This window comes from Pongo abelii, chromosome 15 (assembly GCF_028885655.2).
Source record: "Pongo abelii isolate AG06213 chromosome 15, NHGRI_mPonAbe1-v2.0_pri, whole genome shotgun sequence".
Classification (NCBI taxonomy): Eukaryota; Metazoa; Chordata; class Mammalia; order Primates; family Hominidae; genus Pongo; species Pongo abelii.
This window is the reverse complement of record NC_072000.2, coordinates 107296234-107309915: the sequence shown is the minus strand read 5'-3', so window position 1 is coordinate 107309915 and position 13682 is coordinate 107296234. Positions and strand designations below refer to the sequence as shown.

The 13682-nt window shown below is 47.5% G+C and overlaps 1 protein-coding gene across 6 annotated transcripts in view; it reads right to left on the bottom strand.

The window, feature by feature from the left end:
• The window catches only part of TRAF3 (TNF receptor associated factor 3), a 134260-nt gene that overhangs the window by 29975 nt on the left and 90603 nt on the right, over positions 1-13682 (bottom strand). For all 6 annotated transcript variants that reach the window (XM_054530915.2, XM_024231916.3, XM_024231915.3 and 3 more), the window contains 4 exons: positions 13026-13287; positions 11481-11532; positions 7693-7797; positions 6899-7066 (listed from right to left, as the gene is read on the bottom strand). In XM_054530915.2, the coding sequence (XP_054386890.1) occupies positions 6899-7066; positions 7693-7797; positions 11481-11532; positions 13026-13270 (570 nt within the window). In that variant the 5' untranslated portion in view covers positions 13271-13287. The remainder of the gene's footprint in view (positions 1-6898; positions 7067-7692; positions 7798-11480; positions 11533-13025; positions 13288-13682) is intronic.

The following is a 13682-nucleotide window of genomic DNA, read 5'->3' as shown; positions in this document are numbered from 1 at the left end:
GCAACCTCCACTTCCTGGGTTCAAGTGATTCTCCTGTCTCAGCCTCCCAAGTAGCTGGGATTACAGGCACCGGCCACCACACCCGGCTTGTTTTGTTTTTTTAATAGAGATGGGGTTTCTCCATTTTTGTCAGGCTGGTCTCGAACTTCCAACCTCAGGTGATCTGCCCACCTCGGCCTCCCAAAGTGCTGCGATTATAGGTGTGAGCCACGGTGCCCAGCCAATCGCCTTCCTTTTTATGGATACACAGTATTCCACGGTATAGATGTACCACATTTTCTTTATCCAGTCTATCACTGATGGGTATTTAGGTTGATTCTATGTCTTTGCTATTGTGAATACTGCTTCAATGAACATACATGTGCATGTATCCTTATAATAGAATGATTTATATTCCTTTGGGTATATACCCAGTAATGGGATTGCTTGGTCAAATGTTATTTTTGCCTCTAGATCTTTGAGGAATCGTCACACTGTCTTCCACAATGGTTGAACTAATTTACACTCCCACCAACAGTGTAAAAGCGTTCCTTTTTCTCTGCAACCTTGCCAGCATCTGTTGTTTTTTGACTTTTTAATAATTGCCATTCTGACTGGCATGAGATGGCAACATATTAACATATGTAAAGCCTGAAGTCTTGTTAATTAGGCATGTGTCGCATTCACTGAAATTTAACAACTGGAGAAATTATTATTTTCGTTCTAGAGATGGGGTCTCACTTTGTTGCCCAGGCTGGTCTTAAACTCCTGGCCTCAAGCAATCCTCCTGCTTTGGCCTTCCAGAGTGCTGGGATTATAGGCATGAGCCATCATGCACCGCCTGGAGGAATTACTTGACTCCAAAAAAACATTACTGCTATTTTCCAAAGGGGAGGGCACAGTTCTTAAAAGTTCTTTTTTTTGAGACAGGGTCTCACTCTGTCACCCAGTCTGAGTGCAGTGGTGCAATTACGGCTCACTACCAGTCTCAAACTCCCTGGCTCAAGTAATCTTCCTACCTCAGCCTCCCTAGTAGCTAGAACTACAGGTATGCTTTAGCACACTCGGCTAAATTTTTATTTTTCATAGAGGCAGTCTTGCTATGTTGCCCATGCTGGTCTCCAATTCCAAAGCTCAAGTGATCCTCCTGCTTCAGCCTCCCAAAGTGCTGGGCACACAGGTGTGAGCTACCACACCCAGCCTCAAGAGTTCTTAATAACTGGAAACATCTGAAGTACCACACAAGAAACATATTTCACAATGGAAGAAAGACATGGACACAGGAAAATTACAGAAAGCAAGGCAAATTCAGAGATTATAAAGTATTTAGTTGGTGTAAAAGTAATTGCGGTTTTTGCCATAATGGCAAAAACCGCAATTACTTTTGTACCAACCTAAGAGGACTACAATTCATTTCATAGAGAAAAGCAAAGGAAACTCTCCCTAAATTTTGGTCATTAGAGCTCCACGGCTGGGTGCGATGGCTCACGCCTATAATCCCACCACTTTGGGAGGCTGAGGTGGGCAGATGGCTTAAGCCCAGGAGTTTGAGACCAGCCTGGGCAACATGGCAAGACCCTGTCTCTACAAAAAATACAAAAATTAGCCAGGCATGGTAGCATGCACCTATAGTTCCTGAGGTGGGAGGATCACTTGAACCTGGGAGAAAGAGGCTGCAGTGAGCTGAGATTGTGTCACCGCATTCCAGGCCTGGATGAGACAGTGAGACTCTCTCTCAAACAAAACAAACCATTCCACAATATCTACCAGGAACTGGATGATGGCCCACACCCTGGCTGAGCTGCCCTGGTGCCTCCCTTCAGTCACTTCATGGCCAAGTCCACCCCAGCCTCTAGGCAGCCTCTGAGGGCATGCCCAGGCCCCCACGAGCTCTGTCCTCCTCTCCACTCGCTCCAGCCCCATGATCCTGTGAACCACCAAACTCACCTACATCTGCAGCCTGCATGGCTCCACTCCCCGTTCTCCACCAAGCCCGTCACCCTCCACTCACTGGGCACCCCCTCGGCAGGACACCCAAGTTCTCCACAACCACTGGGCGTCACCTTTACCTCATACCCCACCTGCTGGCCAATCCTACCACCCCACCCTCAGGCACACCCCAGTACAACCTTCCCCGACCCCAGCAACACCAGGCCTTGCCCCGGGGCCCCTCTCACCCTCCCAGTTCTGGGCTGCCCAGTGCCTTTCCCTCACCCTCTGGCTGCCCCAGTGCCCTCACATCTGATCTGTGTTCCACACAGCTCCTGAACCTCACAGCCCTGCCAGTTCCAGCTTAGGGTCCACATGCTCCCTCACTGTCCCTTGACTGCCTCAGAGAAGCCAATGCTGATCACCTCTCTTCCCTTGATGCCACCTGATTTTTATTCATGGAACTAATCATTACCCAATGTTACACATTTGTTAGTATTTTTTTCCCACTAGAGGAGCCTCACCACTGAGTCCCCAGCTCCTGGAATACTGCCTGGCGCACAGTAGGTACCCAATAGGTGTTTGTTCAACAAATGGATTGTTTTCGAAGTGTGTCCTCCACCCCCAACATCTCTGCTTTCCTCTTTAATTCACCCACTCACCCCCCCCACACACACACACCCACATTCACACACCCCCACACACTCACCCACATTCACACTCACCCCCACACACACCCTCACACACTCACCCACATTCACACACTCACCCCCACAGAAACACACAATGCAAAACTGTGCCAAAGTAACCGAAGTATGAGAAGCTGTCTCTCTCCAAGATAAACAGCTGCATTTCAATGCTGTAGGACAAATTAGCCTGTTGTTAGTGATGGTTATGTCACAGAGCTGTAATAAGACCAGGCAATCTATCAACATTTTGAGGCAATTCCCTAGGACAAGTTAAAAATTTTACCTTTTTTGAATAACTATTCATTTTTCGACACACTAAATGATAGTCAATCAAGGCAATGGAAAATGTCAACTACATAAATCAAAATATGCAAAACAAAGCTTAATTCTGAAATAAAGTCAGATAAAAAGTGCTATTTATTCCTATCTTTTCTCTTTATTCCTATTAGAACAGTCATTAAGAAGCTGTACAGTGGAAGAAGTATATATTAATTGAGCAGAAGGCCTGTGGAATGGACTATCTACGAACTGAGCAGAAGGCCTGTGGAATGGATTATCTATGAGTTGAGGGAAGGCCTGTGGAACGGATTATCTATGAACTGAGCAGAAGTCCTGTGGAACAGATTATCTATGAATTGAGCGGAAGACCTGTGGAACGGATTATCTATGAGCTGAGCGGAAGGCCTGTGGAACGGATTATCTATGAGTTGAGGGAAGGCCTGTGGAACGGATTATCTATGAATTGAGCGGAAGACCTGTGGAATGGATTATCTATGAGCTGAGCGGAAGGCCTGTGGAACGGATTATCTATGAGCTGAGCGGAAGGCCTGTGGAACGGATTATCTATGAGCTGAGTGGAAGGCCTGTGGAACGGATTATCTATGATTTGAGCGGAAGGCCCGTGGAACGGATTATCTATGAGTTGAGGGAAGGCCTGTGGAACGGATTATCTATGAGTTGAGGGAAGGCCTGTGGAACGGATTATCTATGAATTGAGCAGAAGACCTGTGGAACGGATTATCTATGAGTTGAGGGAAGGCCCGTGGAACGGATTATCTATGAGTTGAGGGAAGGCCCGTGGAACGGATTATCTGAGTTGAGGGAAGGCCCGTGGAACGGATTATCTATGAGTTGAGGGAAGGCCCGTGGAACGGATTATCTATGAGTTGAGGGAAGGCCTGTGGAACGGATTATCTATGAGTTGAGGGAAGGCCTGTGGAACGGATTATCTATGAGCTGAGCGGAAGGCCTGTGGAACGGATTATCTATGAGTTGAGGGAAGGCCTGTGGAACGGATTATCTATGAGCTGAGCGGAAGGCCTGTGGAACGGATTATCTATGAGTTGAGGGAAGGCCTGTGGAACGGATTATCTATGAATTGAGCGGAAGGCCTGTGGAACGGATTATCTATGAGTTGAGGGAAGGCCTGTGGAATGGATTATCTATGAATTGAGCAGAAGGCCTGTGGAACGGATTATCTATGAGCTGAGCGGAAGGCCTGTGGAACGGATTATCTATGAGCTGAGCGGAAGGCCTGTGGAACGGATTATCTATGAGCTGAGCGGAAGGCCTGTGGAACGGATTATCTATGAGCTGAGCGGAAGGCCTGTGGAACGGATTATCTATGAGCTGAGCGGAAGGCCTGTGGAACGGATTATCTATGAGTTGAGGGAAGGCCTGTGGAACGGATTATCTATGAATTGAGCGGAAGGCCTGTGGAACGGATTATCTATGAGTTGAGGGAAGGCCTGTGGAAAGGATTATCTATGAACTGAGCAGAAGGCCTGTGGAACGGATTATCTATGAGTTGAGGGAAGGCCTGTGGAACGGATTATCTATGAGCTGAGCGGAAGGCCTGTGGAACGGATTATCTATGAGCTGAGTGGAAGGCCTGTGGAACGGATTATCTATGAGTTGAGGGAAGGCCTGTGGAATGGATTATCTATGAGTTGAGGGAAGGCCTGTGGAACGGATTATCTATGAACTGAGCGGAAGGCCTGTGGAACGGATTATCTATGAGCTGAGTGGAAGGCCTGTGGAACAGATTATCTATGAGTTGAGCAGAAGGCCCGTGGAACGGATTATCTATGAGTTGAGGGAAGGCCTGTGGAACGGATTATCTATGAGCTGAGCAGAAGGCCTGTGGAATGGATTATCTATGAGTTGAGGGAAGGCCTGTGGAACGGATTATCTATGAATTGAGGGAAGGCCTGTGGAACGGATTATCTATGAGCTGAGCAGAAGGCCTGTGGAACAGATTATCTATGAGTTGAGGGAAGGCCTGTGGAACGGATTATCTATGAGCTGAGTGGAAGGCCTGTGGAACGGATTATCTATGAGCTGAGCGGAAGGCCTGTGGAACGGATTATCTATGAGTTGAGGGAAGGCCTGTGGAACGGATTATCTATGAGCTGAGCGGAAGGCCTGTGGAACGGATTATCTATGAGTTGAGGGAAGGCCTGTGGAACGGATTATCTATGAATTGAGCGGAAGGCCTGTGGAACGGATTATCTATGAGTTGAGGGAAGGCCTGTGGAACGGATTATCTATGAATTGAGCGGAAGGCCTGTGGAACGGATTATCTATGAGCTGAGCGGAAGGCCTGTGGAACGGATTATCTATGAGCTGAGCGGAAGGCCTGTGGAACGGATTATCTATGAGCTGAGCGGAAGGCCTGTGGAACGGATTATCTATGAGCTGAGCGGAAGGCCTGTGGAACGGATTATCTATGAGCTGAGCGGAAGGCCTGTGGAACGGATTATCTATGAGTTGAGGGAAGGCCTGTGGAACGGATTATCTATGAGTTGAGGGAAGCCCTGTGGAACGGATTATCTATGAGTTGAGGGAACGCCTGTGGAACGGATTATCTATGAACTGAGCGGAAGGCCTGTGGAATGGATTATCTATGAGTTGAGGGAAGGCCTGTGGAACGGATTATCTATGAGCTGAGCGGAAGGCCTGTGGAACGGATTATCTATGAGCTGAGTGGAAGGCCTGTGGAACGGATTATCTATGAGCTGAGTGGAAGGCCTGTGGAACGGATTATCTATGAGTTGAGGGAAGGCCTGTGGAATGGATTATCTATGAGTTGAGGGAAGGCCTGTGGAACGGATTATCTATGAGCTGAGTGGAAGGCCTGTGGAACGGATTATCTATGAGTTGAGGGAAGGCCTGTGGAACGGATTATCTATGAGCTGAGTGGAAGGCCTGTGGAACGGATTATCTATGAACTGAGCGGAAGGCCTGTGGAACGGATTATCTATGAGTTGAGGGAAGGCCTGTGGAACGGATTATCTATGAGCTGAGCAGAAGGCCTGTGGAACGGATTATCTATGAGTTGAGGGAAGGCCTGTGGAACGGATTATCTATGAGCTGAGCGGAAGGCCTGTGGAACGGATTATCTATGAGCTGAGCGGAAGGCCTGTGGAACAGATTATCTATGAACTGAGTGGAAGGCCTGTGGAACGGATTATCTATGAGTTGAGTGGAAGGCCTGTGGAATGGATTATCTATGAGTTGAGGGAAGGCCTGTGGAATGGATTATCTATGAGTTGAGGGAAGGCCTGTGGAACGGATTATCTATGAACTCAGCGGAAGGCCTGTGGAACGGATTATCTATGCGTTGAGGGAAGGCCTGTGAAACGGATTATCTATGAGTTGAGGGAAGGCCTGTGGAACGGATTATCTATGAGCTGAGTGGAAGGCCTGTGGAACGGATTATCTATGAGTTGAGGGAAGGCCTGTGGAACGGATTATCTATGAGCTGAGCAGAAGGCCTGTGGAACGGATTATCTATGAACTGAGCGGAAGGCCTGTGGAACGGATTATCTATGAGTTGAGGGAAGGCCTGTGGAACGGATTATCTATGAGCTGAGCGGAAGGCCTGTGGAACAGATTATCTATGAGTTGAGGGAAGGCCTGTGGAACGGATTATCTATGAGCTGAGCGGAAGGCCTGTGGAACGGATTATCTATGAGCTGAGCGGAAGGCCCGTGGAATGGATTATCTATGAATTGAGCAGAAGGCCTGTGGAACGGATTATCTATGAGCTGAGCGGAAGGCCTGTGGAACAGATTATCTATGAACTGAGCGGAAGGCCCGTGGAATGGATTATCTATGAATTGAGCAGAAGGCCTGTGGAACGGATTATCTATGAGCTGAGCGGAAGGCCTGTGGAACAGATTATCTATGAACTGAGTGGAAGGCCTGTGGAATGGATTATCTATGAATGGAGCGGAAGGCCTGTGGAATGTATCATATAGGAATTGAGTGGAAAGCCTGTGGAACGGGAGGACCCGCACCTGCAGCGCGATCATCGGAACCTGACTCTTGCAGTGGCTGCACGTGGCTTCCCGGTATTTACACGCCTTCTCCACGTGGTCTCGCAGGTCTTTCCTCAAGACCTTTTCTTTGCAGTCAGGACGCACACATGGAAGCTCTTCAAAATGGCAATCATTTTTTAAATGCACCTGTAAGAAAGACCATTCAATGTTCTTAATTGGGAAAAAACTCTAAATCTGAAATACCAGATTCTAATCTCTATGCAATGAAACCCTAAAGCAATGTTTCTAATCTGCTGTTAGACCAGTTTTTCACAGCAAAGAGTAACAAATATGCCAAGAGACACGGAATTGCATGTTCTATTTCATGATTACTCAAACCATATTGTTGTTGAATAATTAAGTCAACTCTGCTTCCAGGATAAACGAATATCTGCTAAGAACTTTGTTTTATTCCAGTTCAAATAATTTTCTAAGCTAAAATATGGTACTAATTTAAAAAATAAGAACTTATGTAGAATTTCATGGTGAAAAAAGGTTTTAATGGGCCTTCCAAAATTAAAATCCAATTCAGATTTTCTCTATTCTAAGTAGGGGGGAGTGTTTAAAAACCAGTTGACAATTCTGCCAATGATGTCATAAAAATAACAACTTGTACTCAAGTGGTTCTGACTGCTTTCCTATTTGGCTGTGTTTTGAAAAACTAATGTCAACATGGTCTTAAAGTGCCACATCCTACTGACCACTTCATCACCTGGATGTAAGGGACTCGAATTCCTTCATGTAAAAGCTTCCAGTGTCCCTTTGCTACTCACCAGCAGATGTCCCAGCGTTAACTGCTCTGCACAACCTCTGCTTTCATTCCGACAATAGATCTGAAGAGCCAGAATTTCTCTCTTGCAGCAATTATCCTTAAACACCTGAAAATGAAAGATCATTATTTTGGAGGATTAATATTTCTTAATCTCCACATGCTGCTACTTTGGACAAGGCAAAACCACTTAAAAAAAAAAAAAAACAACAAGAGAGGAACTCTTAAGTGAACTTCAGAAAGCATTAAGGACCATCTTGATTTCTAGAAGTAGAATGAAGAAGCTGCCCCCACTAAGAGACACAATTTAAATAACATGAACTGTTATCTTTTATTAGTTAAGCCAAAAGAAAATGAATTAGACTTAATAATTAAAGATCACTCTGGAGCAACTAAACATCTTCTATTAATTTTGACATAATCTCAGGATGAGGGCAGAGGAGGACCAGGTTCACATTCAGACTCTGGGGCCTTCTGGGAGCCAGCACTGAGCAGGTGGCCATTATGGTACGGCTGTCACCAGAAGACAAGAGCAGAACTGGACACAACTGAATACATTGTACAGATCACTTGCTGGAGAAATGGACAGACCACATAAGAGACCATATTTGGGGAATGATTTGTAAAACTGTTGGTTCCTTCTAAACGTCATGCTGTTAAAACTCATTTTTCACCAAAAAAAGCAACATTAGCCTGTGGCTGAAAAACACTCTCTTTAAACATATAGTGCAGTCTGAAGTTAGTCTAATAATGAAAAGATTTCCCTTTGAAAATGAAAACGAGGCTGGGCGTGGTAGCTCAAGCCTAAAATCCCAGCACTTTGGGAAACCGAGGCAGGAGGATTGCTTTAGTCCAGGAGTTTGAGACCAGCCTGGGCAACATAATGAGACCCTATCTCTACAAAAAATTTTAAAAAAAATTAGCTTGGCAAGGCAGCATATGTGCCTGTAGTCTCAGCTACTCAGGAGGCTGAGGTAGGAGGACTGCTTTAGCGGGGGAGGTCGAGCATGCAGGGAGCCGTGATCGCACTGCTGCACTCCAGACTGGGTGACAGTGTGAGACCCCCATTTCTTTAAAAAAAAAAAAAGAAGAAAAGAAAAAACCTTTCAACTTTTAATTTTATTTTTCCCTTAGAAAACACAAGTATTCTCATTCTCACTCTTTTTTTCAGAGACAGGGCTGACTGGGAGCAGTGACTCACCCCTGTAATCCCAGCACTTTGGGAGGCCGAGGTGGGTGGATCACCTGAGGTCAGGAGTTCAAGACCAGCCTAGCCAACATGGTGAAACCCCATCTCTACTAGAAATACAAAAAAAATTAACTGGTATGGTGGCACACGCCTGTAGGCCCAGCTACTCGGGAGGCTGAGGCAGGGGAATCGCTTGAACCCGGGAGGAGGAGGTTGCAGTGAGCTGAGATCATGCCATTGTACTCCAGCCTGGGCAAGAGAGTGAGACTCCATCTCAAAAAGAGACAGGGGGGGGTTCACTCTGTCATCCAGGCTGGAGTGCACTGGTGCAATCATGGCTCACTACACCCTTAAACTCCTGAGCTCAAGCGATCCTCTCACCTCAGCCTCCTGAGTGGCTTGAACTATAGGCGCATGCCACCAAGCCCAGGTAACTTTTTCATTTTCATTTTTGTAGAGATGAGGTCTCCATATGCTGCCCAGTCTGGTCTCGAACTCCTGAGCCCAAGTGATCCACCTGCCTCAGCCTCCCAAAGTCCTGGGATCACAGGCATAAGGCACCATGCCCAGCTCTCTCTCACTCTTTCTAACAACACAATCTACAACATCTTAGTCCAAAGGTTATTTCTAAGAAACTCCTGCCTGTTGCTTTATGAAAGTGGAATAACAGGAGCTTAATATGCCTTTTCGGACTACTGAGAGAAATAGAATCAACAGCTGTTAAGAGTTAAAAATAAACTAATTTGGAGCCAAAGCTTATCTTTCATAAACATGACTAAAAAAAAAGAAGGTCATGACTTGAGATTCTAAAGTCAACAGAACTTTGGAATGGAAAGGATCTGAGACTATTTACTCCAAATGTCTCTGTTTACAGATGAAGACCAGAGGCCCGCCCACCCCTGGATGACCTGCTGACGGGTGAGGATCCGGGTCACCGGGGGCCCAGACAGCTCCATTCTTTCCATGAGGGTCCACAACTTGAGTGCATCTCATTCATGATTCTTTGACAAAACTAGCCACTTTTCTTCAGCTACTAATGTCATTAAAAAATAGGGATAATGATTCTGCATAACAAAACAGAGATACTAAAAAAACATCTCAGCCATCGTCACGAGCTTCTCTCTCACTCACACGTTAGGCACATGTTAACAAGGCAGCCGGGTATCATGCTAGGACAAGGCACAGAGTGGAGGGGAGGGGCTGTTTTCCCTCAAGGAACTAACCAAGTCTTCAGCAGCAGCAGGTAAATGCAGAGAAAGAAAAGGTACAGGGCCAGGTGGCCAATTCCATCTTTCCCCCCTTCCAGAGTGGTTATATTGGATGCCATTGTGCCTGGCAGCCCAGGGACACTGACTGCCAGCAATCCTCACATCACTGCGCTCACCTGGGCTGCTCTGACCAACAAACCCAATCTGCAAGGTGCTTTAGACAGGAAAACCCCAGAGTAAGAATTTTATTTTACAACTTAGTGACCTGCATTTAAAAAATGGTTAGGTACATTACTCAAAGTAGGGAAACACATTTTTATTGATACTTTAAGCACTTTAAGAATGAATTGCTGGGTGCGGTGGCTCATGCCTATAATTGCAGCACTTTGGGAGGCTGAGGCAGGTGGATCACCCGAGGTCAGGAGTTCGAGACTGGCCTAACCAACATGGTGAAACCCCATCTCTACTAAAAATACAAAAATTAGCTGGGCATGGTGGCTCGTGCCTGTAATCCCAGTTACTCAGGAGGCTGCAGCATGACAACTGCTTGAACCCGGGAGGTGGAGGTTGCAGCAAGCCGAGATTGTGCCATTGCGCTCCAGCCTGTGCAACAAGAGTGAGCTCTGTCGGAAAAAAAAAAAAAAAAAGAAAGAAGAAAGAAAGAAAGGAAGAGAGAAAGAAAAGAAAAGAAAAGAATTGTTTCAAACTCCAAGTATGCCTGGCAGGGTATAGCAGCACACGGATGACTGTCAGTCTCCATGAGAAGGACCAGGCCCCAGGAGAGAAGCTGGTGGCAGGCTGGGCAGCCCCATCCTCTGAATGTGCAGAGACACCCACGGGCTCTAGCTGAGGACAGCCACAGGGGGCGAGAAGGGGCTAATCTCACTCATGTCTAATGACTTAAAGATATCACAGGGGGTTGGGGGGCAGGGAGCACAAACTCAAATGAACCCCTCAGCCTAGCAAGTCTGAAGGTAAAACCTAGTGTTAAGAGTTGAGCAGAAGCTGTCTGGGATAAAGACCTGCAATGACGGAAGTGACCCAACCACAGACAGCCCTGCCACAGACAGGCATCTCAGCACTTTGCTCGCATCGACCCCCTTACTCCTCACACCAGCTCCCTGCAGTCTTAGCAGGCGATATGATTATTATTACAGGTGAGGGGGTAAAGTAGCTCACAGAGTTCACACAGTAGGGAAGCGGCCAAGTGGATCTGAATCCACTGTCTGTCCAGGTGATCACATGGCACAGTGTCCTGCCTGGGAGCCTGCCACATCAGCTGCCAAAACTGAGAGAATGTGTTGTGCCAGAGTGCCGAATGCAAACTATGTGAAAAGTATTACCCAGCTGAAAACGTGACAAAATGATTAAAAAAAAAAAACAACCCCAGAATACCTTATCTTTAACGATGCTCTCTTGACACGCTGTACATTTTGGACTTGAAGAGCTGCAGGGAAACACAAGTGACTGCATTAGAGTGGAAGTCCCTTTCTTGAGGGGACTCAGGAGATTCTGGGAGCATTCGTTTTATGGTCAGGTCTGCACAGTGGCTCACAGCAACGAGCAGAGCTTCAGGACGCACTGGTGATGCACTTTACATAGGAAGCCAAGGGAGAAAAGGGCTACATTTTTTAAAATGCTGATTTTTCAAAAGGAAGTTACCAAATAGAACAGTTTAGTTCAGTCCCACTTGGAAAGCCCCTTCCACTTAATGTAAAAGTGAAATTTTATTTCAGAAACCAAAGCTAGCTGTCTGCAGAGCAGCTCTTCAGTGTGAGTACTTGGAGAGCCTTGTTCCTGCGTTGTAAAAGCAGCCAGCCCTTCTCCACAGGCCATTTTGCTTCACTGTCTATTGGAAGGCCAACGGCACCTGCACAGGCGGACCAGCCTCCCTCCCCTGTGGCCCATCATATATGGGAGCTCCAGCCCCTCCTCCACCGGGAAGCTTCTCCTGGGCCCAGAGGCGTAGTCCAGGCTCTTGTGTTAGGAGACACTGTGTTGTGTGTCTCCTGTGCTGTCACTAAGCCCAAGTGTCGTTTTGCCCCCAAGTGGGCAAAGGTGAGTTGACTATTTGGGATGAGTGGGTAAGACCACAGAGGGAAGCATGGAGAAGGGGGAGGGTGAAGGCAGGTGACAAGGCAGGGGGCTGGCTGCTGTGCCCAGGCTGGGGCTCAGGTGCAGCCTAGGCTTGAGTGCTGTGGGAGGAGGAGCTGGCAACCTTCCCAGGCCGACGTGTCCTGACGGCAGTGGCCAAGACCAGGCATCCCGCAGCGACCCCAGCACCCAGCACCCAGCACAATGCCAGAAAACATGAGGCCTGCAGGGTGAATCAGGGTGCTCTCCTGGCCGACGCTATTCTGCAGTAAAGCTCCAGCCTTCATGATCCGCCGGCGGCACCAGCTGCCTTCATGATCCGCTGGCGGCACCAGCACTGGCACTCAGCAGCAAAGGGCGGCCAAGGGCTCGGTGCATGTTCCACGTGCGTCTGCTGAGTAAGCATGCGGCCTAGGTTTCTGCTCGGGTAGGGACCTGCCCAGTGCTTTAAGCTGACCCCACCCTCCCTCCTCTCTGCAGCATCCTTGCACACCAGCACACGTGCCCTTAAATGACTGGCTTGTCATTTCCTGGTGTATCTCCTCCACGGAACTGTGAGGTTCCTCAATAAAACACAGCAACACATATGAGGGGCACCAAGGCCCTACAGACAGAGTGGGAAGACACGGGCGGGGCAGGTCAGAGACACGCAGAGGCTTCAGTAAACCCAGACGTGGGATCCCACTGCACCTCCCTAAAGGATTCACAAGCTGGGCCCAGAGGCTTTTATGGACTTCTTTAGGGCTTTAAACCTCTAGGGGTTTATTTTTAGAGAAACGAATGAAGGAGAGGGTGAGGCCGAGGGTTGAGAAGGGGCCGGGCGACGGGCCGGGCAAGGGTGCCTACCTCAGCAGGGCGGCCATGCAGCTCTCGCAGAAGCGGTGCCCACACTCGGTCTGCTTTGGGCTGCACAGCACCAGGCGGCACTTCTCACACTTGTACTTGTCCTCCACTGTCTTCACAAACTTTTCCTTGTAACCTCCTTGTTCAGGGACAAAAACTGGCGTCCCAGCACTACGGTCAGTGTGCAGCTTTAGCGGTGGGTTAGTCTGCAGCGCGCCAGGAGAGTCCATCTTTTTACTCGACTCCATTTTAGGAAAGAGGAGTTCTGTCGGGAAAAAACAGTAGAGTGCCATCATATCCTCTCGTGCAAGGAAACAAACATAGCTTTGGGAAAGCAAAAGTGCCTGAGACCTGCTGTCTTTCAGTTTTAGGCAACACAAGAATCCTTCCCAACTTTAATATGTGTTGGGAACAAAACATGAACAAATATGCTTCCTTCCTTTCTATTTTACCCAAACACATAGTAACTATTGATATTATTCAAAAAACTTCCTAAAAAGTATACTTAATAAATTGGGATGAGGTGGGAAGATTGCTGAGCCCAGGAGTTGAAGGTTGCACCGAGCTATGATGGCACCACTGCACTCTAGCCTGAGCAACAGAGCGAGGCCCTGTCTCCAAAAATTTTTTTTTTTTTTTTAGACGGAGTCTCGCTCTGTT